This window comes from Antechinus flavipes, chromosome 6 (genome assembly GCF_016432865.1).
Source record: "Antechinus flavipes isolate AdamAnt ecotype Samford, QLD, Australia chromosome 6, AdamAnt_v2, whole genome shotgun sequence".
NCBI lineage: Eukaryota > Metazoa > Chordata > Mammalia > Dasyuromorphia > Dasyuridae > Antechinus > Antechinus flavipes.
In genome coordinates this window covers 187,502,491-187,529,369 of record NC_067403.1, presented here as the reverse complement: position 1 = coordinate 187,529,369, position 26,879 = coordinate 187,502,491, and the positions used below count along the sequence as shown (strand labels likewise).

The 26,879-nt window shown below is 48.6% G+C and overlaps 1 protein-coding gene across 3 annotated transcripts in view; it reads right to left on the bottom strand.

The window, feature by feature from the left end:
* The window catches only part of DLC1 (DLC1 Rho GTPase activating protein), a 206,540-nt gene that overhangs the window by 18,218 nt on the left and 161,443 nt on the right, over positions 1–26,879 (bottom strand). For 2 of the 3 annotated variants that reach the window (XM_051965913.1, XM_051965915.1), the window contains 5 exons: positions 11,768–11,839; positions 9,164–9,245; positions 3,726–3,789; positions 1,440–2,773; positions 748–915 (listed from right to left, as the gene is read on the bottom strand). In XM_051965913.1, coding sequence (XP_051821873.1) covers positions 748–915; positions 1,440–2,773; positions 3,726–3,789; positions 9,164–9,245; positions 11,768–11,839 — 1,720 coding nt within the window. Of the gene's footprint in view, positions 1–747; positions 916–1,439; positions 2,774–3,725; positions 3,790–9,163; positions 9,246–11,767; positions 11,840–24,924; positions 25,299–26,879 lie in introns of those variants that run through there. The other variant, XM_051965916.1, reaches the window with a different exon arrangement.

Below are 26,879 nucleotides of genomic sequence, written 5' to 3'. Positions count from 1 at the left end.
GGCCCCTCCTGCTGTTGTTTCACCCTTATGGGTTTAAATGGGGCCTCTTCTCCCCACCCCCACTTTAGGGCTCACATCCTTATTACAAGGAAAGTTGCCCCCACTGAGTCAGGCCCACAGGGGCCCAATGTTGACAGCAATGGCCTAAGGCCTGCCCAATGGATGCTTTGGCTTCTGAAACCATCCAGGCTTCCCTGAATCCAGTATTTGCACCGCAGCCAAAGATGTCCTTTCTCTCTACAAAATCCGGTAGAGGGTTGAACCACAAAGCCTTGTTTTACCACACACCGGGTCTGTGCTGGTCACTCCACAGTGACAACACCTTTGGTTCTCAGCTTTCTTGTTAGAAAGTGGGAAGAGGGACCACCAGGCCCTCCCCAGCTCCGACGCCCCTCACCTTTCTGCTCGCATCATAGGAAACAAGCTTATTTCTCCACTTTTGTATTAACCAGAAGGGGAAGGGGCTGCTGCTTCCCTGGAGATCCAGCCTATGCTCTAGCACCCATAGGTGCCTAAGCCTCTGAAAACAGGGAAGTCCCTCATCTCGACAAACCGACACCTAAATTTTGGGCTCTTGGGAGTCAACCTTTCCCTTCTCCCCCAGGAGCCAACGACCGCCATTCTGCTGCCCTTACCTCGTCCCTCAGTTCTGTCCACGCTGCATACACATACGCCGGCCGCCCTGCTGTCCCCTCACCCATCCTCCCCCAGGTCGGTTACTGGGAGCCGCTGGGCCCCTGCACTCACCAGCCAAAGCCGTGCTTGTTGGATGGCGTGTACCTCTCCAGCAGGGCCGTCAGCTTGAGGAGCGAATACTTCTGCAGCAGGTTCATCTGAGCCACGGACTGGCAGCTGATCTGGGGCGCGGCCGAGCCCGCGCTGAGCCGCCGGGAGCTCTGCCAGCTCAGTCTGGGCCTGGGACGAGCAAGGAGGCCATAAGGAGCCGGTCACAGCAGCAATCAAGCATTTACAAAGCATTTTATCTATGTCTGATTTCTTTGGCTCACACCTGTCTGGAGATGACCAGACCTTCCCTCGGCGGACAAGGCGGCCTTCTCACCTGTTGGAGCGCGTCATGGAGGCGCCCATGCCGGAGTCCCTCCTTTCCCACCCACACCTGTCAGGAGATGACCAGACCCTCCCTTGGCGGACAAGGCGGCCTTCTCACCTGTTGGAGGGGTCAGAGTCCCTCCTTTCCCACCCACACTTGTCAGGAGATGACCAGACCCTCCCTTGGCGGACAAGGTGGCCTTCTCACCTGTTGGAGCGCGTCAGAGCCCCTCCTTTCCCACCCACACCTGTCAGGAGATGACCAGACCCTCCCTTGGCGGACAAGGCGGCCTTCTCACCTGTTGGAGGGGTCAGAGTCCCTCCTTTCCCACCCACACCTGTCTGGAGATGACCAGACCCTCCCTTGGCGGACAAGGCGGCCTTCTCACCTGTTGGAGCGCGTCAGGGAGGCGCCCACGCCGGAGTCCCTCCTTTCCTGGATGTCGGCGGGCTCCTCGGTCTCATTCAGAGAGTTCCCCACGCTGTCCAGGTCGCTGGGCGAGGTGCGGTCGTTGTCGCCCTCGAGGTGGATCTGCTTTGGAGAAGAAGGGCAGGGGGAAACGGAGTCCAGGGCCGAGTCCGAGTCCCCCTCGTCGGAGAACTTTTCTGACCACTGGTTGACGATCCTCTGCATCCCCTTCACGTGGTACAAGATGTCGTCGAGCTCGGGGAAGATGTCCTCCTGCGCGAGGTCGGCGAGGTCGGCGAGGTCCCCGGAGCTGGAGTAGAGGCCGGAGCCGGGCACGTTGTCGTAGACGCTGAGGCGGCTGCTCACGGAGCAGGAGGAGTTGCGCCTCCGCAGCCCCTTGGCCCCTTCGCGGCCGTGGAAGCTCCCCGCCCTCCAGCCGGGGGCCGCGCTTTCCTTCCCCGCGGCGGGGAAGCGGCCGTTGGAGAGGGCCTTGGGGAAGGTGCCCGGCTTGTGGTCCTCGGGGATGTAGAACACGGCGTCGTCGCCGCGGCTCTCGCGGTTGCGCAGGTTCTGCTCCAGCACGCTGTCGAAGGCGGCCTGGTCGAAGGGGTCGAAGCCCTCCAGGTACATGCCGGCCCTCTTGTGGCAGGTGCTGAGGCTGCGCGTCCGCGACACGGGGCTGGGCGTGCTGACGGCGCTGCCGCTCTCCGACTGGCTGCTGCTGCTGCTGCTGGTCTGCGTGGAGTTGGAGATGCTCCTCTTGCGGACGCCGGCCAGGCTGGAGATCTCCACGCAGGGCAGGTGCTTGAGCTTCTCCTGGCCCTCCTGCAGCACGGGGCCGCTGATGACCAGGCCCAGCTTGGCGGGGCCGGCCTTGGGCCGGCCGGCGTGAGAGCGCCGCAGCTTCAGGCTCTCCATCCGCTTGAGCAGGCCCCTCGGCTTGGCCTTGGCGGGCTGCCCGTGGGCTTTGGTGCCGGGCGGCTCGGTGGGGGAGGGCAGGGGGCCGAACTCCCGGAGGCCTGAGGAGCAGACGCTCGCCACGGAGGCTGCCCGGGGTGTGCCCGGCTCGGTCGGGAGGCTGCTGGCGCTGCTGAGGCTCCGCACGGAGACCAGCTCCTGGCCCTCGCTCAGGTCGGTCAGCAGGCTCTCTCGGCTGGCGCTGGCAAGGACCTGCCCCCCCGGAGCCCTGGCAGCCAGGCCGGGCAGCGGGGAGAAAACGTCAAACTCGTCCATTCTGGACCATCGCTTGCTGTCCCTTTGGAAAGTCCACTTGCCGCTGATGGCGCACGGCTCATCCTCATCCGAGTCCTCGCTCTGGGGAAATAGAGAAAGGGGTTGGTCACTGCCACGGCCACCACCGAGACCCTCTCTCCACCCGGGGCCTTTCTCCGGCTCCGTCCCCCTGCTGGTGCGAGACCCAACGGGAAAGGCCTTCCCATGCCGTAGAACCGTCCCACTGAGGGGCTGGGGCACCCAGAGTCTGCCCAGTGGGTCCCTGGGGGAGTTCCCTGAGGTCAAGGGAGTCCTGGCTGGGAGGCAATGTCCAACTGGAGCCAGTGCTAGGAGGAGGACCGCCCCGGGACCCCTCTGAGAGGCTGGGGATGAGTTAGCGTGTGTGTGAGACTGAGAGAAACAGACAGGACAGACTGACAAAGACAGAGATCAGAAAGAAACAGACTGACAAAGATGGAGAGAAGACTAGAGAAAGATGGAGAGAGACAAGAGAGATCAAAGACACAGTGTATAACTGGAGGAAACATCCTCTAAACACAGGATCACTTGACTCTGCCCTCCAGCCAGCCATATGTTAAAGCCTATCACCTTATAAACCCCATTAGAATTCTGAGGTTTGATGTCTCTGGACTCTGCCAGTAGGGGCTTTTTCCTTTCCTTCTCCAGGCCTGGTGAATGGGTGCCCCACAAAATCCACTGTTCTGGCGGGAAGCCCGCCTCGGAGCGGCTCCCCTAGCCGTCCTAGTGTCCACGTCCTGGCTGAGCGGAGGCAGCCTATGAGCGGAGTTTGGGCTGCCCCCCTTAAATTAACCCCCTGAAACCCAGAGGCTTCCCTTGCGCAGCCTGGGAGTCTCTGGGAGCCTCCTGGTCACCGTTTCTGCACAGGCCCCGACCTCAACCATTCTGGCTCAGGGCAAGCCAGGAGAGCCAGGATAATTCCTAGGAAATGTGCTTCTCAGAGGAGCATGTCCTACTGGGAAGAGGGAATTTGTGTTCACACAGGTAAGGGGGATACCCTCCTTGATTTCCTTACCCGCTTCCTGTGGGGGCAGATCTCCAGCTTCATTACTGCGCACTTATTTAATGTGTTCAGGCGCCTGTAGAGAAAAGACATATGTGTGTTCAGCAAAGCAGAGCAGTGCCAGTCCCCCACGTCCCCCACCACGCCAACACCAAAGCAATGGCCAGGGTGCCCTGTGCCTCAGTGGGCACCCCAGGCCCCTGGCCCTAACAGCCCTGAAAGAGAAGGTTTAGTCAGTGGGGATGAAGCAGCAGGATGACCAGTTTGCCCCAAGGAATCTGGGACCTTCTCATCTCCCTTGCAGCTGAAGTGTTTTTACTGCAATGTCAGAATATAAGCTCCCTAAAGGCAGGGGCCGGCTGGTTTTTTGGTTTGTAACCTCGGTGTTCAGCGCAGGACTTGGCCCCTGAAAAGTCCTTATTAGTTTTCTTTCATTCACTCATTGACAAATGGCCTGGGCCTTTTCCTCTTTAAATCACAAGTGATTCTACGGGCGTTCCACTATCTATACCACAATGGGACTGATTTCCCATTTTAGGATCCCGGTAATCCTGGAACAAATGTTTTGGAAGCAGCTAGAAAACTGAAGCTAATGGTATGCTCCCCTCTCCCCCAGCCCAAACTCCAAAAGCCCACCCAAGAAAAGAGGAGGAATGGAAATACCCCCACGGGAAGCGGCCCTTGGGAGAGCTCCATCACTAAGGGAAGTCATTCTCCAAGATGCCTCATGGAAGACTGTCCTTCTCCATTCACCACACATGAGCCTTGTTAACAAGTGGGCACCCTTCCATAGGGGAGGATTATCCATGCAGGTTGGTGAGCATTTCAACACAGCAAACAACACTAGCTCCCCAACATCCTTTTGTCATTTTGAGAAATGCCTTTCTGGGAAGAAATACCTGGCTCTCTCCTAACTACCTGAAGAAAGAATCTGAGAAAAAATACGTGGCTCTCTCTTAACTAGCCAAAGAAAGACTCTGGGAAAAAATATCCGGCTCTCTCCTAACTATCTGAAGAAAGACTCTGGGAAAAAATACCTGGCTTTCTCCTAATTAGTCAAAGAAAGATTGGGGAAAAATACCTGGCTCTTTCCTAACTAGCCAAAGAAAGACTCTGGGAAAAAATATCTGACTTTCTCCTAACTAGCCAAAGAAAGACTGGGAAAAAATACCTGGCTTTCTCCTAACTAGCCAAAGAAAGACGGGGGAAAAAATACCTGGCTTTCTCCTAACTAGCCAAAGAAAGACGGGGGAAAAAATACCTGGCTTTCTCCTAACTAGCCAAAGAAAGACTCTGGGAAAAAAATACCCGGCTCTCTCCTAATTACCTGAAGAAAGACTCTAGGACCTACTTCTAGCCAATATGTTTTTTTAAAAGAATGGATTTTGTGACTCCAGGCATTCAAAGCGTAACAGATTTTTTTAAAGGACACTTTTGGATTTTTCTGTTGCTCCTGGGTCTCCGAGCTCTTCCTTTTGGTGCCCAAAGACAAGCCAGCCCGACTTTGGGGACCAGCATTAACTTAATTTTCTTAAAAACAAAATCCCCAAATAAAAGTCCATGGAATGTGATGGAGTAACCGGGGCTTTAATGAGTCAATTCTGACAATATCCTGGCTAAAATGGCACACCACCCCGTTAATGACACGGGCCTTCAGGCCCACTTCATTCTAATGGTTTCCAGATGCCCCCCATTCATGGGCTTCCTCAAGGAGCCTCGATGGTGGCTGTTCCAGGCAGGCCCCTGTCTGGGCCCGGTCTGAGGGGCCTCTCCACCTCCCAGAAGCCTGCTCTCTTCTCTGCAGCCTGTATGTGGCCTGGCCACATTATTTATAGGCCCAGGGTTGTTAATCCACACAATACCTGAGTTAGGGTGCAGGCAGGTCATGGACCTCCTTTGATGTTTCAGGGTAAAACACATTGAGGTCTAGCTGATAAGCCTTCCCGGCCCAGTGCAGATTAAAGGCTCCCTAGATCAGCATCCTGTTTATAGAAGAAAGCCCCAGGCAGTTGTAGCAGATAACCCAGATTGTGCTCCATAAAGAATTTTCTTCTTTAGAAAAAAAGAGAGAGAAGTGAAGTGAATGAGGGAGGAGAATGGGGGTGGGGAAGGGGGAGAGAAACTATTAGGGAAAGAGAGAGAGAGAAGATGTAAACAAGACAAAAAAGGAGATATTTCTCCAAGGAAACCCTGTTAGCAATTCTGGCCTCCTAGAAATCATTATGGAAATTGCCACAGGGCCTCAAGTAAAAATAGCTGGCTGGGGAAATTCTGTAACAAGCCACATGATCTTGGGCTTCTTTTCATCAGTCAAGCTTAGAGGGCAAGAAGGGCCTGGAGGGTGAAGGGCGTGCCATACCGAGACCTCAAGCAGGTCTGCAAAGTTCTCCGAGATCATCCCAATCTTGAAGTCCTTAGATTTCTAAAACTTGAATGGGGGTATAAATGAACCAGGGCTGAAATTATTTGATGCTGATTAAGAAAGGGAACAGCTTCCAAGAGGAAGAATCATGAGTAATCACGCTCAAGCCAACGGTGATTAATCTGAAAACTTAATTAGTCCTCTAGAATGGTCAAAGATTGAAAACAGAAAGCATTTCGGCAGAAATTAGGTTTAAACCAACAACTTATACCACAATCCACAGTAAATTCCAAATGACGAAAATCTTGTCACACCATTAAAAAAAAAAAATAGAATCACATCAGGATTTTTTTTTTTTAAAGCGATGAGGAACTAAATAAAGTGTGTGTTCAGGACATGTTGACAACTTGATGATGTGTTGGTTGGCTGTAATTAACTGTCTTTCCCCTTTTTTTTCCTAAATAAAAGGATAGTGTGCTGTGTAAGGAAGTGGGGAAGGATCCTGTATAAGGGTGATATGAAAACAAAAGAGAGAGATTTTAGGAATCTGAAGGATTCCTTCAAGAGGCTGAAGGACATTTTATTCCAATACCCTCATTTTCCGCGAGGAAAGTTGAGGCTGGTTGAATGAATGAAGCCTTTAAGGGTCAGATAAAGTTAAGAGACTCATGTCCCAGAAATGAGATAACTGGCCCAGAGGAAGAAGACCAGCACTTCTGCTTATTCCAGATTAAAAAAAGGAAGATATAGAAAAAAATGTTTTAAAAGGCAGAACTTTCAAGGACCCCAAATCATAGCATTTTCACACTTTTTGTTGTTTGCTTCTCTTTTTTTTTTTTTTTTTAACTGGTTTGATTTGATTTTTCTTGTGTGGCACAATAATTGTACAAGTAAGTATGCATTAAAAAAAAAAAAGAAAGCCCTACAACTTGAGGATTTTATGCTGTTAGCAAAAATCCTCATTTTTATTTTTAAAACAATAGAATGCATATGTTATAAATAACCCCTGATTTGATTCTTTTTTTTTTTTTAATGGTGGGACTTAAATTTCATTATTTGGAGCTTACTGTAAAATGTGGTATAAGTCTAAACCTAATTTCTGTCGAAATGCTTCCCATTTTCCAATCTTTGACCATTCTAGAGGATTACAGTCTTCTACCAGTAATTAAATTCTCAGGTTTATCCACCATTGGCTTGAGTGTGATTATTCATAAATCTTCCTATGAGAAGGGGGCACATCCATATAGAAGGAGATGTATCAGAAGGACCACTCTGGCCCAAACTTGGTGTGTGATCCTGAGAAAGTCCCTGGCATATATATTTATATAATTATGGTGCTGCACAAGAAAAATCAAATCAAACCAGTTAAAAAAAAAAAAAAAAGAGAAGCAAGAGGAGTTTACAAGCGAATAGGCGAAACAGCATGCAAACAACTCTGTATATACAAACAAGTCAGGCCAGAGAAATTTGAATTGATCAGTAGTTTGTTGGCGTTAGACTTAGGGGCATCAGGAAGGGCCTTAGTTTTCCCTTCCCCTAAGATGCTCCTGTTTCTCAACTACTCCAAATTCAATGGGCAGGAAAAGCACCAAGAAATACAATGGAAAACCTATGATGAAAGGGAAATAATGCTCTCCCCCGGGTGCCTGGTGAAGCCATTGTCCAGAGTACTTGAGCCAAACTGGAGGAGGAAGTGTTCGGAACAAAGAGGGGATGCACTTCTGGGAGACCAGGCCATAAGGCCTGGGGCATCATGGAAGCTTCCCCACGTGCACAGCTGCCGGGGGTCACAGAGAGAACATGGGAGCAGGCGGGCTTAGAACAGGGGAGAGTGTGGGGAAGGGGGAAGATGATGAGCTCGGCTTTGGACCCTGCGTTTAAGTTATCTGTGAGACAGCCATTTGGAAAGACCCTTGAGAGAGGGAAAATCACAAAAAGTGTGACTGACAAAGTTAAAGGCCCAGAGGGTTCAAGGAGAATGAGGTCTGAAGAGAGGTCACTGCATTTGGCCAGGGCTGGAAAGGACCATAAAGTCCGAACCCCTGATTTTACAGATGAGGAAACTCATCCCCGAGGCAGAGAGAATGACACGGAGCATCTGAATCCAGGTTTCCCCGGTTTCAGGCTATTGTCTCTCCCCGGCAGTGACTGTAATGACCAACAAGCTATAGGAAGGAGCCCCATCAATTGTGGAATTGAGGAGTAAAAAGGATACCCAAGGCCTCCATACAAGGCCTCAAGGGCCCTCCCTTGCCTTCCTTTGACCATTTGTGGAAGCCTCCGGCTCAGAGAGAGAGAAGGAAGCCGGTCGTTCTGAGGGCCAACAAGATGCAGTTTCCTAAAACCAACAGTCACTTTATCCACGGACCTCGTACCTGGCATGTTGGGCCCCTAGAAGTCTCATTCTGAGTGAGCTCATGATGCACATTTTCTCCAAACTAGGTGGGTGGAGAGCCTGGCCATAGCAGAAGACTGACTGGAGGGGGTACATTTTCACTGCAATCTCTATACACCTTCCCTTCCCCCTTGTGTTTTCTTTCCAAGAATCCTCACTTTGGAGACCCTAGATCTCACGCTGCAAGTGATTTCAGAGGCTTCTGGGTCCAGCTCCCTCACAGTAGTGAGTCCCCGTTTCCAGAGCTCTTTCCTCCCTGCCCCCCAGTGATAGAACGCCAAGGCTCTTTAAGGGGGCATCCCACTCCCCAGCCCACCCCATCCCCAATCAATGTAACTAAGAAAATGCTGGATCCTTTTCAGCTAAGAGGCCTCTTGCTCCAAGTTATAGAATCTAGCCCAAGTTTTAAAACAGGTGTGATTAATCAGGCAATCTCTACCAGCCCGAGCAAGACAAGCCCTTGGTTTGGGAGGGAGCAAGTGCTTCTGTCCCCTGGATGTCATTCCCAGCAGGAAACCACCTGGGGCTGGCACAAAGAAGTAGACACAGCCCTGGGGACTCTGTCTCTGACCATGGACTCGGTAAGAAGCAGTCTGGCTTTGGAGGCTGAAGGCTTCAGCAGTTCAAGACAAGCTCCCCCGCCCCACCCCACCCTCCCTTGGAAGGGAGAAGCCCTCTAGGGCTCCCACTCACCGGTACAATGCCTCGATGGAGTCTCGGTCTAAGAAATCATGCTCTCTCTTCACAAGCGTAATGTCAATGGGAAACAGGAGGTCTGTGGGGAAGAGAGAAGGCTTTGTGAAAGCAGCCAGTTCATGCCGGGAGGACCCGCCTGCCTCATGGAGGGCACCACGGGAGAGAGAGAGCCAAGGCTGGGAGTGCAGCTTCCAAAGACCCTCCTACCCAAGGACCCTTCAGGACAGACAGAGACACAAAGAGAAACAGAGATAGAGACACACACAGAGGGGGAAAGGAAGAGAAAGAGAAGGAGGGAGAGAGAAACAGAGACACAGAAAAAAAGAGAAAGAAAGAGAGAGTGCGAGAGAGCAAACATAATACATGCCTCTGTTTACTGGAGAGAAAAAAGTGGAAATACAACTACCCATGGCGACCAGAGGAAATGAGCTGACTTTCACCCAGGGGCAGGCAGCAGGACTGGGGAGGGGAAGGGAGGGGTGGGGAGGTAGAGGTGGAGTTCTAAAGTACCTATTTTAAGCCTAAGGGTTTCCCTGTGAAAATGAAGGGTGGGCTGGAAAGAAAGTCACAAATACCAGGGTGTGGGGGAATCAGCAATTGAGGAATCTGAGGACTCAAGGTCCCACCCTGAATACAGACCATCTGAGCAGCTTTGAACCAATCACTTTAAGCTCCTTGGGACTTAGTTCTCAGTTTCCCCATCTGTAAAATAAGGGGGCTGGAATGGATAAGCCCCATTCCAGCAATAAGAATAATAATGATGATGATGATAATAATAGTAACTAACATTATATAAGATGTTAACTAGGGACTCCTGGAGTCAGGAGGACCTGAGTTCAATTCCAGCCTCAGACCCTTACTAACCATCTTGATCCTGGGTAAGTCACTTAATCTGGATTGTCTCACAAACAAACAAAAAAGATTACATTTATATACCTAGCATTTCTTATGTACCCAAAAGAGACAAAGCACTTTATAATTATTATCTCACACCCCTATTTTCACAGATGGGGAAACTGAGGTAGAACAAAATTGACTTGTCTATGGTCACATGAACAGAATCTGAGATTTGAAATCAGATCTTCCTGACTCCAAGCCTGGTACCCCCAGCAATCATTTCCACCTTTTCCCCTTATATACCATTTCACAGAAATGGGAAGCAAGAGGCAGTTTGGCAAATCTGGCAGTCTTCTACAGCCCTGTGAGCTGTGAGCAGGAGCCAGGCTCATCAATAGGCTGGATCTAGGGTCTACCTTCCCATAGAAGAAGGACTTTCTATCCCAGCGGGTAGCCCTACTTTTACAGACATGAGAACAGGTACAAGAACATGACACGCCTGGTCACCTCAGGGCAAGTGAGGGATCAGTTCCCCTGAGCCCCAGAGCAAGTGATGGATCAGTCAAAGAGGAAACAGTAAGGGAAAAGCCAGAACGAAAGCTAGGAAACAGCCATGGAATCACCGATTGAAACCCAATGATCACTTTTCAAATAAGAAATCCCTCTGTACACAGGCCTCCAAAGGAATCAGGTTTGTTCTATTGTTGGGCTTTTTGCACATAACAAATATGGAAATGTGTTTAGAAGAATGTTTAACCTATATTGGATTGCTTGCTGTCTTGGGAAGGAGAGCAGAGGGAGAAAAATTTGCAACACAAGATTTTGCAAAGGTGAATGTTGAAAATTATCTTTGCACATATGTGGAAAATAAAATACTATTAAAATAAAAAAAGAGAGAGAGAAAGAAGTAAATGACTTGTTCAAAACCACATAGCCAAAATGTCAGAGTAAGGGCCACAATCAAAGTCTTCCTGGTCTGGGGGCCATCTCTTTATCCACCATTATAGGTGACCTCTCTATTTTATTTATTTTTTTGAGAAAAGCAAACTTTAATTTGTACTCAGAGTTCATCAGTTCTCTCACTTGAGAAGGATCACATTTTTCCATAAGTCCTTCAGAATTGCTTAAATCATTGTATTGATTAGAGTAGCCAAGTTTTCCACAGTTGATCATCATTACAACATTGCCACTATTGTGCACAATGATCTTCCAGTTTTTCTCACTTTGCTTTGCATTAGTTGGAATTGTCTTGAATCATTTTTATTGCTTCGAGTAGCCAAATTTTCCACCGTTGATCTTCATTACAACATCACTAGTACTATACACAATGACGTCCCAGGTCTTCTCACTTCACTTTGCATTCGTCTGTATAAATTTTGTCATTTTTTCCCTGAAATTACCCTCTTTATTATTTCATAAAGCAAAAAAGTATTCTATCACAATCCTAATCGACTTGCATTTCCCCACCCTAAAAGAGCTGATGTAAGTATTTTTGTACATATTGGGTCCTTTTCCATTTTTTCTGATCTTTTTAGAATACGCTTGGTAGAGCTCTTGCCAGGCCAAAGCTTTGCAGCCCTTTGGGAATCTAAACTGTTTTCCAGAATGGTATCATCACATCAGATTTTTTTTTTTTTTAATGAGAAAAGTAGAAAAAAAAAACTATGCTAATTCTTAAGAGAAATAAAAGCAAATAAGTAATTTTTAAAAATGAGATAAGTGATGATCTGGAAAAAAGCAAACTCTGTGCCTCTCTCCACTCACCTTCATACAGCTGGGCATACTGAGGGAAGCCGGCTGCCCGCAGCCAGTCACATGCTTCTTTGGCTTCGATTTCTGGAAGGGAACAAAGACAAGAAGCCTGGTTAGCCACGGCTATCCGTGGACCTTAGGGTCCCCGACCCTTGAACATAGATGACGAGCCATTGACGGAATAAGTACAGAAGCCTCTTTCTTTCTCCCACACAATACTTATCAATGAGGAAATTGAGACTCAATGACCCAGGTCCTGATCTGTGTGTCTCCTCCTGGGTGGGAGCCACAGTGTAAAAAACAATCTTATCAGTTCTTGTCAATCTTCTCACCACACTATATGAATGTTATGGAATATTATTGCTCTGGAAGGAATGACCAGCAGGATGAATACAGAGAGGCTTGGAGAGACCTACATGGACTGATGCTAAGTGAGATGAGCAGAACCAGTTGATCATTATACACTTCGACAACGATATTGTATGAGGATGTGTTCTGATGGAAGTGGATTTCTATGACAAAGAGACTTAACTGAGTTTCAATGGATAAATGATGGACAGAGACAGCTACACCCAGAGAAGGAACACTGGGAAACGAATGTGAACTATTTGCATTTTTGATTTTCTTCCCAAGTTATTTTTTACCTTCTGAATCCAATTCTCCCTGTGCAACAGGAGAACTGTTCGGTTCTGCAAACATATATTGTATCTAGGATATGCTGCAACATATTTAACATATATAGGACTGCTTGCCATCTTGGGGGGGGGTGGAGGGAGGGAGGGGAAAAACGAAACATAAGCGAGTGCAAGGGATAATGTTATAAAAAAAATTACCCTGGCATGGATTCTGTCAATACAAAGTTATTATTAAATAAAACAAAATTTAAATTAAAAAAAAAATCTTCTCACCACACACACACAACCATGAGTCTCACCTGGATGGCTGCCCTAGTCCCCAAACCCCCACCTCCCATCTCTCATCTCACTTAACACAAGTCCATCTGCGGCACCTCGCACTCAAGAATGCCTCCGGACCCCCTCCAGCATCAAACACAAAGGTCTTTGGATTCCAAAGTCCTTCACAGCCCCTTCTGCTTTGCCCATTTTTTATTTGTAATTTTTATTTATTTATTTTTTTTGGCTGAGGCAATTGGGGTTAAGTGATTTGCCTAGGGTCACACAGCTGGGAAGTGTTGAGTGTCTGAGGCAAGATTTGAACTCAGGTCTTCTTGACTTCAGGACTGGTGCTCTATCCACTGCACTAACTAGCTGACCCTTTCTCCCTCTTTTAAAACTGAATTATCCTCCCAAATCTCTATCTTGTTTTAGTGCCTTAGCTCAAAAATCTCAGATCTTCTCAGGATGAGGAGATCTGCCCTGTCTCCTCTCTCTCTCTCTTTCTCTCTCTCTCTTTCTTTTTCTTTCTCTCTCTGAAGAGAAGGCACAATCTTCCATGTACCCTTATATACATTGTATCTTGTGTGTTGTATCCTCAATTAGAACCATCAAAAAAGGCCTGTTTGGGCAATTCCAATAGTCTTATGAGGGAAAGACCCATCCATATCCAGAGAGAGAACTATGAGGACTGAATATGGATCACAACATAGTATTTTCACCTTTTTGGTTATTGTTGGTTTTTTTTTTTCTTTTTCATTTTTTCTCCTTTTTGAGCTATTTTTTTAATGCAGAATGATACATGTGGAACTATGTTTAGAAGCATCGCACATGTTTAACTATATTGGGTTACTTGCTGTCTAGCAGAGGGGGTAGGGAGAAGGAAGGGGAAAAAATTTGAAACACATGGTTTTGCAAAGGTGAGTGTTGAAAACTATCTTTGTATGTATTTGGAAAAATAAAAAATTATAGAAAAAGGAAAGGTCTCGTTTTAAGACTTAAGCAGTAAGGACAGATCTGCCTATAATGTTTTAGTCTCTACTGACTTATCTTTTGATTTTTTTAAAAATAGGGACAAGTTCTATCTTCTGATCCTGTTCTTCAAGATCTTCCAAAGACATCAGAAAAATCAAGACTAGAGGTAAGCGTTTGGGAGAAACTTGAAGTTGGGGCTGGATGAGACTGCCAATGGGTGGAGTATGTTGAGAGAGGACAAAGGAGACCAAGGGTGGATCCTGGAGAGAACACCCACCTTGAGCATTCAAGGAGAAAGAAAGAACAATCAAGCCAGGAGAACATCCCAAAGGAAAGACTTGACTGAACATCAAAACTGGGAAGAAGATGGAGAAGAAAGGCTGGCTGAGGAGAGACACTGTGTCTTTAGGAAACAGGTGATGATGCACAGATAATTTTTTTATAGATTTAATGATCAAGAGGAGAGGGAGGAGAATTGGGAAAAAAGTCCCACTGGTTAGAAGGATTTTAGACCTCAGCATCTTTGTGAAATGAAGGGACAGAGACAGTAGCCATAGAGTAAGACTTCAGGTGTCCCGGACATCATATCATGCATATAATTACAATTTTTGTTCTAATTGTAGTTACGGGGGTGGTGACATGAGGGGACCTTGCAGTCTGCCCCCACAGTGTCCGCTGGAATCACCCAGGTCTTGCCATCGACCCTGCATCTATACCTGGCTGGTTCTCATCACTGACCTCTGACTCACTAAGGCCTCGCCATTCACTTCAGGACCTCCAGGCCTTGCCATCTGTCCTACAAATGTCCTTTCTTTATCTTTTATTCTTCTCAATTGGAGGATGAGCACTTGGAGAGCAAGCTTAGCTTCCTTTTTCTATTGGCAGCCCCAGGATTTATCCCAGTGCTTAGCACCTAGTTAGCATTTAATAGTTTTTGGTTGGTCATTCATTCATTTAATTCAATTTAAAACCAGCTCCCCACAAAACTGACAATGGCGGACACCTATTTTTTGTAAAGGCCAGTGCTTATAATGGGAAAAATAAGGCACCTACAAATGACAAGCATGCCCTAATTTGGCGCCATAAAATTATTTCTATTAGACAAAAGTTTGGTTTTTATGCAAAATTAGTCATTTCACACTGTTCCCCAGGACCCCTCTTCTCTAGCTCCCATCAGAGTCTTGCTCAGCTGAAGGATCCCAGCGATCTTCCTAGATTCTGGAGGTGTGGGTGTGGACAGCAAGCAAGGGAAGAGGGTCATGTTAGAAGTCATTCTCCAAAAGACAAAAAAATGCCTTTGGATTCTAAAAATACAATGGGGGCACAATGAAGCCTTTATTCCTGGCTTTTCCTCAAGCAAACAGCTTGCAAATGTGTTAAGGAGGAAACAGGAAATTTTTATTGGAAACAGCTTTATTTGCTGGTCTGTTCCCCCAAGTAGCCCTGCACAATTAGGTAAAGAACAGGGGACCCTTTTGTGCAGGACCAGGAGCCATCGCCGCCATTTTTTAGCTGTGAGTGCCATGATAAAATGGTGTCAGGAAAAGATAGCCTCAGACTCTGTCCCCATTCCCTGGAAGCATATTCCTAGCACCCTTCACAGGTCTGTTCTATTCATCATCAGGGGATGGCCACCTCATAAGGCCCATAGAGAGCCCACAGAAAGAAAACCTGCCCCTTTCACCTGCACTCATCCATTCACTCATTTAACAAGCATTTGATATATTCAAGGAACTTTGATAAACATCGAGGATATAAAAATGGACAAAAGAAGACCATTCTTGTCTTCAAGTCACTTCCCAGGGACAGATAAAAGATTTAATCAGATGGTGGAGAAAGTAACCAGAACTGGAGGGATCACCAAGGTTGGGTCTAGGCCCATGTTCATTCCATCGCTCCAAGTTGTCAGGTACAAAAGTGATTCCCCGACCATCTGAAGACCTCATCGGGGCCCCTGGATCGACAGTGTGGGATTTGCCACAGACTGCTCTTACATTCCTCTGTCCCCAAGTCAATGTGAAATGAGCCCGAATGGGGCCTCCAGATTAGGAGAACCTTCTGGGAAGATCTTCAGAAGGAATGACAAGGAAAGGCTTCACAATGCTGCTTTTCCAGCTGCCAAGGGAAGACCAAGGCATGAATAAGAGAAGCAAGGACAATCCGGGCATTGTTTTGAGTTTCTTTAGGCTCTTCCATAACCCAGCTGGTGGTGGAGGCCTTGGAAGGCCCAGGAACCAAGGACAACATCACCTGAGCTGAGGTATGCTCCTCTCCAAGCTAAGTTCCTCCAGTCACATTTTAACCATTAGGAAAATCGACTCCCTGCGGTTGTTGCTTCTTGGTGGTCCCTTCTTGGTGGTCTGCATCAATCTGAACACAACCTGTTGTGGTGTTTTTAGCCCCATCTGCACAAGGGGGAACGTCTCCTCCCTCTCAGGGTCCTAAGGGAAACTCCTAGCTCTAATCCAATGACTTATGAGTCCTAGTTACAGACCTAAGGAACCTTAGAGACCATCTAACATAACCTTCTAGCTTATAGAGCAGGAAATAGACCCAGAAGGTAAGGGGCTGGGTCCGAGGCCTGCAGATGAGCCAAGGTCTCCCATTCACCCCCTAGCCCATTCCCTAACCTATCTAGATATTAATGCTGTGAGGGATGGGGAGGGAGTTTCAATCTAAAAAAAGCTTCCTAGACGTACCAGGGGAGGACGATGTCTCATCTGCAGTAACTACCTGGAGGCCTGCGCTTCCATTTCTTGGGGCGACACTCCCCTATCCTTCCCTTGCTCCTTAAGGTCTTCATTCTCCAAACTTCCCATCAAAGAAGTTTTATACTAATACTAATAGCTGAACCACTCATTTCCCCCATTCATTCCATGCTGCAATCAATCAATTATATTTCGCCGTGCATACTCATCAACAAACATTAGTGCCAGATATTGGGCTGAAGTGAGCAAGCTGGCATGAGTTTCTATCAAGTTCATTTCTTTCCTTAATAATCTAGAACTTGGGCAGCTAGTTGGTGCAGCGGATAGAGCAACAGCCCTGAAGTCAGGACGACTTGAGTTCAAATCTGGTCTCAGACACTTAACACTTCCTGGCTGTGTGACTCTGGGCAAGTCACTTAATTCCAATGATCTCAGCAAAAAATAAACAAATAAATAAATGTACAAACAAACAAATGAATAAATAAATGAATGGTCCAGAACTCAAGACTTTAGTTATACTAAGTTTGGATTTTCTATTTTGTAAAATTACTCTATGTCAAGGCCATTCTACTCATCAAGGATTCTTGCAATATACCCACATATCCACGGCTGGGCAGGACAAGACTGAAACAATGAACCACCACCGAGAAGCATGGAAAAATTAAAATGAATAAATGCAAAGTAAAACCGTCTGAACCAAAAAAACAACAGACCCGTTGACTACAATCATTGAAAAGGAAAAAAAAAATCACACCAAAACAACCACGGGAGGATCCAAATGACAGAGACACATCCTCCCCTTTGCAATGGCAAGGGGCCATGGATATGGAACGCTACACAGAATACTGGTTAAGTTTTGCTGAACTTTTTTCCTTCTTTATTAAAAGAAGAAGCATTTATTAAGAACCTATCATGTTCCAGGAACAGAGCTAAACACTTTACATATATTATCTCTCATTTGATCATAATGAAACCCTGAGAAGCCATGCTCCCCATTTTATAGCTGAGGAAAACAAGGCAGAGAGGGATGAAGTGACCTGCCCAGGATTCCATAGCTAGTAAATTGTCTAAACTGGATTTGAACTCAAATCTAGATTAGGATTACTTCCTAATCCTAAAGACTAGTACTGTACCACCTAGCTGCCTGAGGGTGGAGGGAAGGATAAAGTGGAAAATATAGATTCTGTAAAAATAAGGGATCAATAGAAATAATTTTAACAAACAAAATCCATTCCAGGTGATATGCATGCAGAAATTTTCTATCTGCCCAGGCATTTGGGGAGTGGCCAGGCAGATAAGGGGAGGTTTACTTATCAGCTTATTTCATAATCTTTGAGCTTTTCCCCAAAGCCTCCTCAGCCCTGGCAAATACGGTAGCGGCAGCATCTGGGAAATGGCAAGGGTCTCATTTCTAAAATGTATAAGCAACTGATTCACATTTATAAGAATAAGAGCTATTTCTCAATTATCACAAAATGGTCAAAGAAGAAATTCAAGTTATCAACAGTCATATAAAAATACTGCAAATCACTAATAATAAAAACTCCAAATCTCTTAAAAAAAATACTTGGAAATACTCTAGAGATATCCTCTAAATTTCCTTCCAGCTCCAAGGGGGATAATGGGACATCAGCCTGTAAGAACAGGTTGGAGCCACATTGTGATTGGTTCCAACCCAAAAGAAAAAAGGCTTTTTCAGTGTTTACATTTTGCAGGGAATCCCTGCAAGTTTCTTGACCAGGGTAGCAATATGGGCAGAGAACTCTGGGATTTTTCTGGGAGGTTTTTCCAAAGACCTTTCTGACCTGGCTGGTTGGAATGGCCGGAGGGTTCTCGTCCTTCTGAAGCTTGTTTGGAGGAGGGGGGTGAATCTGCCTGTGTATAATGAATTACTGCCATGGCAGAAGCATGTTGCTTTCTAAGTAAAGACAAAGTCCAGGGCTAGAGAAAGCAGAAATTACAGTAAGTCCCTGGACCTGGTTGGGTCTTTAAGTACAGGGAAATCTGGGTCTCAGAGAAGGAAAGGGGCTCCTTCTGAAGGCCGAGTTAATTAAAATGCAAAGACAGTCATGAGGGCAAGTCACATGTGTAGAGAGCAGAACTTGCTGGTCAAGAGGAGCACGAAGTAAACCCAAGGTCGTAGAAGATATAGCCCCAGATTTCAGGGAAGTGACCTGGTGGAAGGTCAGGCCTACAATGGGGGCAAAAGGCTGGCTTCCTTTGTTACAAGGGAGGACTGGGGGCAGAGCAGCTCTCTGGGTCTGGGAAGTCCCGTTGGTCACTGCCACTGCCAGGAAGGCCATCAGGGACCATGTGGCGGCTTCTGCAACCAAATTAGTGCCTTGGGCCCCAGAAAATGTTAAAAAGGGGGACTAAGGCCAAATGGGGGAGGTACCAGCCTGGAAGCGTCAACATCCCTTCTGGGAACCATAGAAGGTTTTCGAGCAGGGAAATGATCTTACCTTACCTGGTGGACGTTTTGAGGAAGGGGGAAAGACTCCTGGCCTTAAACCTGTTTGTTACTTAAGGGTTATATGACTCTGGATCTCAGTTTCCTTCTCTGTAAAATGAAATGGGTTGGACCAAGTGCCCCCGAGATTTCTTCCAGCTGAGATCCAGGACCCCGCAATCCTATGATATTATTCCCCATAGTTGGTTTGGGGCAAAAAAGCCTCCTCCAATGAGAAAGGCCTGACAGACAGCAGAAGAATCCTGCTTAGATGAGATCCAGGTTTGAATCCTGCCCCTTTATGATTGCATATATATATATATGACTGCCAACAAACAGCTAGGTCTTTAGTGGAAAGATCTGGACCAGGAGTCTGGAAGATCAAGATTCAAATACTGCCTTGCTAGATGTATGATTCTGGGAAAGTCACAACAATTTTGGGAGCCTCAGTTTCCTCATCTGTAAAATGGGGCTAGTTGTGAGGAGTAAATCAATGAAAATATCTGAAAAGTCCTTGGAAAACCTCAACATGACAAAGAAATGCTAGCCATGATTAACCTCCATCAGACTGGAGACTGAATGTACGGTGAGAAAATCTACGTCGAATCCTCAAAGGGGAAATCACTCTTGGTCAGTCTTTGGGGCCAGTGCTCGGATCTCAGATACTTCTTGCCACCTCCTGGGCCCTGCTTGTTGGAATGCCTGTCATTCTGTATATCACTCCCTTTCCAAAAATAAACCCTGCTGGGGGCAGAAGCCAGTTCAAGGGAGCCTTTCTTCCCCATTCCTCCTATCTGTTCTTTCTGCCTGGGAGAAAGAAAACAAGCAGAGTGACCCTCCCAGCTATAGGGGCTGGCCTGACTGAGGGGGGTCTCACTGCATCGAGGCTTTAATGTCAGGGGCCCGCCCCTGTTTTTAAAGGACAGTGTGAAAGCACAAGATCAGCAGACACGCATTATCCTGAGATGTTTGGGAGGAAATTTGGGCATCCCTGCCTCACAGCAGCTCTCTGGGCTAGGGGTTGAGGCTGTGGATAAGACTCCCCTTCTCCAATCTTCAGAAACCTCAACTTTCCTCAAATCAGCCCATGCAAAAGTCCTAACCAGGGCACTGAACGCCACCTTTTGTGGTATCCAGGGAGGGCTTCCCCCACCTATGGACAAAGAAAAACTGGCCACTTGCTGTCTGCCTAGCACACAGTGGGCATTTAATAAGTGCACGAGAAGGCAGGTAGGAAGAATCTAGCCCACTCAGATCCACAGGTTTCCTTAGAATGGAAGGGAACAGGGAAGCTAAGAAAAAAAAAAGGTTTTTTAAGTGGCAGAGCCAAATGGGAATTTGCCTTTCCTTAGGAGGCCTTATAATACATTAAAAATGCACAAAAATGCAGTCTTGCAGACTGGTATCTTCCCAGTGGGACTGATTGACTCCAGGACCTGGGAGGACAGGAAGTATAGGCCATGGGTGGGGAGAGTTTATGTCCCAGTCACATCCTCTCCCACAAGCCTTGGTGAGAAGGAACAGTGAGTGGGTGCTGGTTAGCCAGTGGCAGCCTTCAAAGGGAATTACTCAGATCATCTCTACTAGGACTGAAATCCTGCCTCCGAGGGACCTGGTGGGTACATTCCTCCCCCTCCCTGAGCCTCAGTTTCCCTATTATAAAATGAAGACAGATGGCCTGAGTGGTCCCTTCTGGTACCGTGTCCATGATCCCCTAACCCTTGGCCCAGGGATTTCAGGGAGGAAGCCTCAAAGGATCAGCAGTGAGCCCAGATTGGGGATGTCTGAGACAGACTCGGCCACCAGCCAGCTCAGGGACCCAGGATCTGAGAGGCTGGGCCAGCTCCCCAACCTGGCAGGCTCTGATTTCTCCCCAGATAACCTCAACCTACAGCCTTAATTCTAGAGCCTATCTTAGCCATTTCCCCAGAAAGGAAATGATGCTCAGCCTGAAAACAGGACAGACAATAAGAGGCCTTCCTTCCATGGGAAGCTCAGGGCAACAGTCCAAGCCCTACCCTGTCCCTCTTCCTATCCCATTACTGAACCCACCTGAGTGAAATCCCAGAAAAAGCCAGAGACCCGGGCCAAAAACACTGGACAACACGGGGGCTCCAGCTCAGCAGGAGCAGGGGAAGACACCTCCTCTAAACCCTCAGTGAACAAAGGAACAGAGCCCAAGGAGGGGTCCCAGGCTGAGAGTCCCTGGGCAAGATCTGGCTCCCAGAAACTCCAGTCTTACCCAAGCTATCCCTCCAAGAGAGACCACCTCCCTCCCTCCAGTTACCGGTGATTATTTCTAATAATTATAATATTGTTAAACAGAATTTATATTGTTAATGAAATCTCCCGAATAAGAATAAGGTAGCTAGTCTTTCCATAACACTTGTTTGCAAAGCATTTTGTAGACCAGATCTCATTTCATCACAACAATCAGGGGAGATGGGCAATTAAGGGAATTGCCTGGGGTCACAAAGCCAAAATTCAGAGGTAATCTTGGGCCTTATTCCCCAGAAGAGGTGGGGTCGCTGGATAGAGACCTTGCTGTCTGAAGCCATGATTTTCTCCCTGGATAGTGTCCAAAGCACTCAAGATTCGTCTTCATGGGAAAAAGGGGGTAAACCTGGCACCGAAGTAATTAGGTATTATGGTGGCAGACATGGGAATCCAGAAGAGCTGGGTAAGTGTTATACCTAGAAGCTTACTAGCTATGGGTTTGTTTTTTCATCTCTCTGGGTTTATTTTTTCTTCTGTAAAATGGACACATCAATCTCAGTCTCAAAGGTCCCTTCTAATTCCAAAACTGTGATCCTGATGCCCTATGATGAGGAGACTGAGTATTCTAGAAACTGGCACTCCCTGGAATAAACCCCTATAATAATCAGTATTTTTGGAGGGGATGGCATTCCTGTCATCCTCATCTCCCCCTCCCCCATCATCTCCTAATCTTCCCTAGGCCTGAGCCACTGCACAGTGACCTTCCCTGCCCCTTCACACTGAGGTGAGAAGGGCTGGGCATTTGGGTTGGTCCCGGGGGGGCCCAGTTAATAGGGGGGAGGTTTTTGGAGTGAGAATTCCTCCCTTCCCATCTGTCCCTAGAGGATCATTTACTCCCCCTTATACCAGGTATCCTTGGGGCTGCTCTGGATAAAAATGGTAACATAAGTGCCTTGCAAACCCCAAAATGTTGTTATTATTCACTATTACTATATATTTTTAAAATCCCTGCCTCTTTTCAAACCCTCAAACCTCTCCCCCCCCAAAAAAAGAGAAAGTTATAAAATAGCAAAGAAAGCCTCCTCCCTCCCCTGACACCTCCTATGTTCAATCACAGGAATTCACAAAGGTGATGGAGGGAGTCAGGAGGACTCGGTGGGATTCCAGAGCTGCATGTTGGACAAGGCGGGAAGGGGAGTCCAGGAGACCTGAAATCAAATCCCACCACATAGATGGATGACTCTGGGCAAACTCCTGAATAGTTTCCCATCTCCCCCGCTTCTAGGGTGTCAGACAGGAGCAAATAAGCCCCACTAGGTGCAAAGTGCTTTGCCTAAAGGGCTGTTACACAGCAGCTTAATTATTACAGTTCTCACCACAAATATGGGCAGCCTGGGGCCATGGGTCCCTCTAGGCAAAGTGCAGGAGTTCCTAAAACTGAAAGCTGGACACAGATAAGGTAATTGCCACTATATGCCTCATTTGACAGTTAGGGAAACTGAGTCCCAGAGAAAGGACTCCGGGAGGGAATAAACATTTTCACAGCATCTACAAAGTGGCCCAAGCCAAGCACTAGACAATTATCTCAGAGCCCAGGTTTTGCTCGTGCTTCTCAGGAACTTTTACAGATTGCTTACCCACAAAGGAAAAAACAAGGCCCAGAGATTTGGGACAATCCCAAGGTCACCTCTCCCATCTTTCCAGGGTCCGTACTTTAGAACATTAAGTATTGTTAACATCCCAATAACAATCAAATTAAGTTGAGGGAGTGTACCCATAAAGGGTCATTCAGCCTCTGCTTGCAGACCTCCCAGGGTGGGGAACTCACTACCTCCCACTAGACTTTCCACACTGGGACTGCTCTCATGATCAGGATGTTCTTCCTGAAAACAAAGCCAACTTCTCCCTTAGGCCCCCCAGACCAAGAACAAATGCAGTCCTTCCTCTAAATGACAATCCTTCACATGCAGCCAAGCAAGCCAGCTTCTCTCAATTGATCCTCAGTCTCTCCTCCCCCCGGCTTCCCTGCCATGGACACTCAGTGCATCCTGGCAATGTCAAAAAACTAAGAAAACGAAAGCTCTTCCAAACTGACCGTGGCTGTCAAGGCTTTCTCATGTCGGACCCTGTCACAATCCCCTGTGAATGCTCTTCTCCTAAGGAGGCCATCCCTGCTCTACAAACTTGATGCAGCCAGCTTACTGATGGAGTGATCAATGGCCTGCCCTGCTTCTGGGCTAGCTGACAACATGGTGCCGAGAAAAGAACGCGGGATCTGGAGTTCAAATCCTGGCAGGCCTAGGCAGGCTGGAAACTTCTCCCTCAGATGGGAGGACTTTCTGGATCCTCCCAGGCAGCAACACTCATGGTTATCCTGTTGCGATGCCATCCTAATCCCTGTAATGCACGACACTCCTCAGCTGCATTTCTCTTCCCTTGCCCACTAACCTGAAATGGAGGTGGGGTGTCAGAGGGGCTCTATGAGAGCTCCAGGAGAGAGCCATCCTAGCCCCCAGATGCCTCCACAACTGAGGCAGAGACAATTGTATTTCAGGAGGAAGACAGCTCTGAAAGTTTACTTTATGGGGAAAGGAAGAAAGCCGGAGGGAGGGAGGGAGGGAGGAAGGGAGGCAGGCAGCCCAGGAGACATCAAAGGCTTGACTGCAGAGCTCCCCAGCAGAGCCATCAAGGGCTTCCTGTCTCCTCTGACCTTTTGGGTAGTTTTTGAGGTAACCCTCAAATGACCGGGATCTTTCTCATTCTATCCAACTCCCCTGCCCCTTCTGGCCCCTCTGGTAGCCCCATCTGGTCCAACCCACAGCGGCCTGCTCAAGTAGGCCAGTCAGTTTGTCCCAGGTGTTTAGACGCTGCCTAGAGCTTAGGGTGAGAGGCTCTCACAGTACACACTTGGGGGAGCCCAAGGGCTGGTTGAAGCCCGGCTCCTTCCTCACCGCGGCTTGGAGGAGACCCCGCTTCATTCCGGAGACAAGGGTGGGAGCAGAAGTAACGGGAACTGGATACCCGCCCCACCCCACCCCCGAGGCCTCAGAGCTGCCAGGGAGAACCCCAGTTTTATTCCTTGGCCCCAAAGAGCCCGTTCTCCAGGCAGCAGTCCTGGTGAGCTAAGTGGGTGCTGCCTGGGACGGCAGCCTGGGGACTAAGCTTTGCCCTCGGAGGCCCCCACGCCAGAAAACTTCCCACAGCGGGGAGGGAGTCTGCAATCATAGACTTCCACCTGGAAGGAAGTTTTAAAGTAAAAAGGACTCATCCGTCCCCACCCCCATCTAACTGGGCAAACAGGCTCACTTGGTTTGGAGGACTGGAGGGAAGAGAAGAAGGGATGGAAGAAAGGACAAGGAAAAGAGAAGAGGGAAAGGAAGAGAGGCAAAGAGAAAAGACTGGGGCGGGAGGAGAGAGGGAGGGAGGGAGGGGGGGGATGGGAGAAAAGCCAAGCTGGAACACCTCTGTCACGTCCCCCTCCAGTCCGGTCCGGTCCCCCCAACCCCTGCCCCCGGGGGTCCGGCGCCTACTTCATTAGCCGGGACCTTGATCCGGTCTCAGACGGCACCTTAGTGGCAGCCGTCCGAGTCCTTTCAGTCCCTGCCAGGGTGGCCCGCTTCCTGCAGGGATCTCACCCAACGCCCACCCCAACCCTTGGCTCCTGGGTCCCCTCCCGCCTCCCCTAAGGCAGAGCTGGGGCTGAACGCAGAGGAGCAGAGCTAGGTGGGGGAGGGGGAGAGGAGCTGGCCTCTGACTCCCCCCTACCCCCTCCCAGCCACCTGGGCCTCCCGGAACCCTTCCGGCCCCGCAACAGCAAGCCCCAAATCAAGCACCGCCCGGCCCAGACCCCAGACTCTCTGGAGCCCTCCCCCGAGTCACGGCGGTCCCCACCGTCCCGATCTTTTTTGGTCCCAGGGCGCTGCTTACGCTTGACTATCATGGTGTCCGGAGGAGGCGGTGGCCTCTGTCTGCACATGGGGCGACGCGAACGTGCTGGCCCCCACGGAGCTCCAGACCTGGCCCGGTCCGGCCCGCCCCTGCACTTTGAATGGTCCCTTGGGCTCCAGTCCTCGAATATCCAACCGGAGGGAGCTGCCTTGGGCCCGCGGGGATTAGACACTTTAGGGGAACCCTCGGACTAGGGGACAAGAAGCCATCCTGGCCGCTGTCTGCGGACCTATCGAAGCGCTGCGCGCGGAGGCTGGAGACGCGCTCTGGAGCCCCAAGACCCTGGCCTCCAGACTGAGTAGTAATCTAAGACAGCACTGAGGTCCGCTCAGACCACCAGCCTACGTCCACTGGCGGCCAACGCCCGCCCCTGCTCTCCGACTCGCGGCCGCCCCGCCCCAGCCCTGGCCTCGCCCCCCAGTGGGTGGGCCAATTCCCCTCTTTCTCCCTCCCCCCAACCACTTCTGATCCCGCCCCCTCTCAACCCCTCTCTCACACGGGCCGACTCTGTCCAAACATTCCTCCTCTCCCTGACCGATCTCCTCCCACCATCCCCTCAGGGGAGGACTCACTCTCCCCAGCCTCTGGTGTCTGCCCCCGGGTCTTCTCTGTAGGAGTCCCAGCACCCTGTACTGCCCAAATCCGCACCCTCTTCCCCACTTTCTCTCCTTCTAAAACGGCTCGAGAGATCCAGCCCCAGGGGCGGCCCCTGCTCCAGGGCCCAGGACAGAGTCTGGGATCGAGCAGGCCATCTTTTAAGAGATGGGGAAATCGAGGCAGTCCTGAACCAGGGAGAGATTCGTCCAGGGCCTTCTAGCTGGCTCACACGGCGCGGGGGAGGGGGCGGGGCTGGGGGTGGGTGTAAAATTGTTGACCCATGTGCAGCCTGCAAAGGCAGGCGTCGGATTTCTATGTGGGACTGGATTCCAATCTTGCTTCAGGCCCTTTCCAGCCTTTTGATCCAGGTTACAGACAGCTACTCTCTCTGGACCTCATCTGCCTTATTTGTAAGTTCAGATGATGAGCAACCCCCCTCCCCCCTTTTCAAAGAGTTGTGGAGTTGGGATAAAGTGAAACTCCATACACAGAGGACTTTCTAGATTTGAAAGGACCATAAAATCTGTGGGTCACCATCACTATCACCATTACCATCTACTTAGCCGCTTAAATGGGGTTGTTAGCCAGAATTGACTCCATTCCACTCCTTCAAATTCAGGCTTGACACTGGACTCTAGAAGCAGCCCCTCACTCCCTTTCTTGTGCTCTACAGTGTCTCTCCCACCCCCCCACCCCCAACTCATCCTGTCATCCCCATTAGAATGTAAGCTCCTTGAGGGAAAAGACTGTTTCATTCTTTGGCTCTGAGTCCCCAGTGCCTGGCACATAGCAGGTGCTTAATTAGTGCTCATTGATTGGTGAATTTTGATCCAATCATATGTACCTCAATTTATAAAGTTGACTTTATTAGACCCAAATCTCATAATTATCTTGGCCCATCTGATATTTTAACCTGTCAGGATATTAGCCATTTCTCTGCCTGTTGTCAGATGTAAATTGGGTGAGCACACTATCTCTTCCTTTATAATAACAATACCAATTATATCTAATGTCAATCTAAGAGTTTGGGCTGAAAAAGCACTTTTCTTTAGATTGTTAAAGAGAATGGAAGACAGATCTGTAATTCGTGATCCATTCCAATGGACATCTCTGTGCAAACCAAAGCCAAGCCATTGGCAAGACTCTCTGGCTGCCATCACTCCTGCTCCCATTCAGGTAAACTCTCATCTGTCCCTCCAGAAAAGGAGGGGGTGGATTATCACCCACGTGCTAGTCAGAGACCTCTGTCAACAAAGGCAATAGTTCTTATCCAGTCCAGCCTGATGTTGAAGCAGTTCAGACCGGATAGATCCTCTTTCCTGGAGTCTACTAATTAC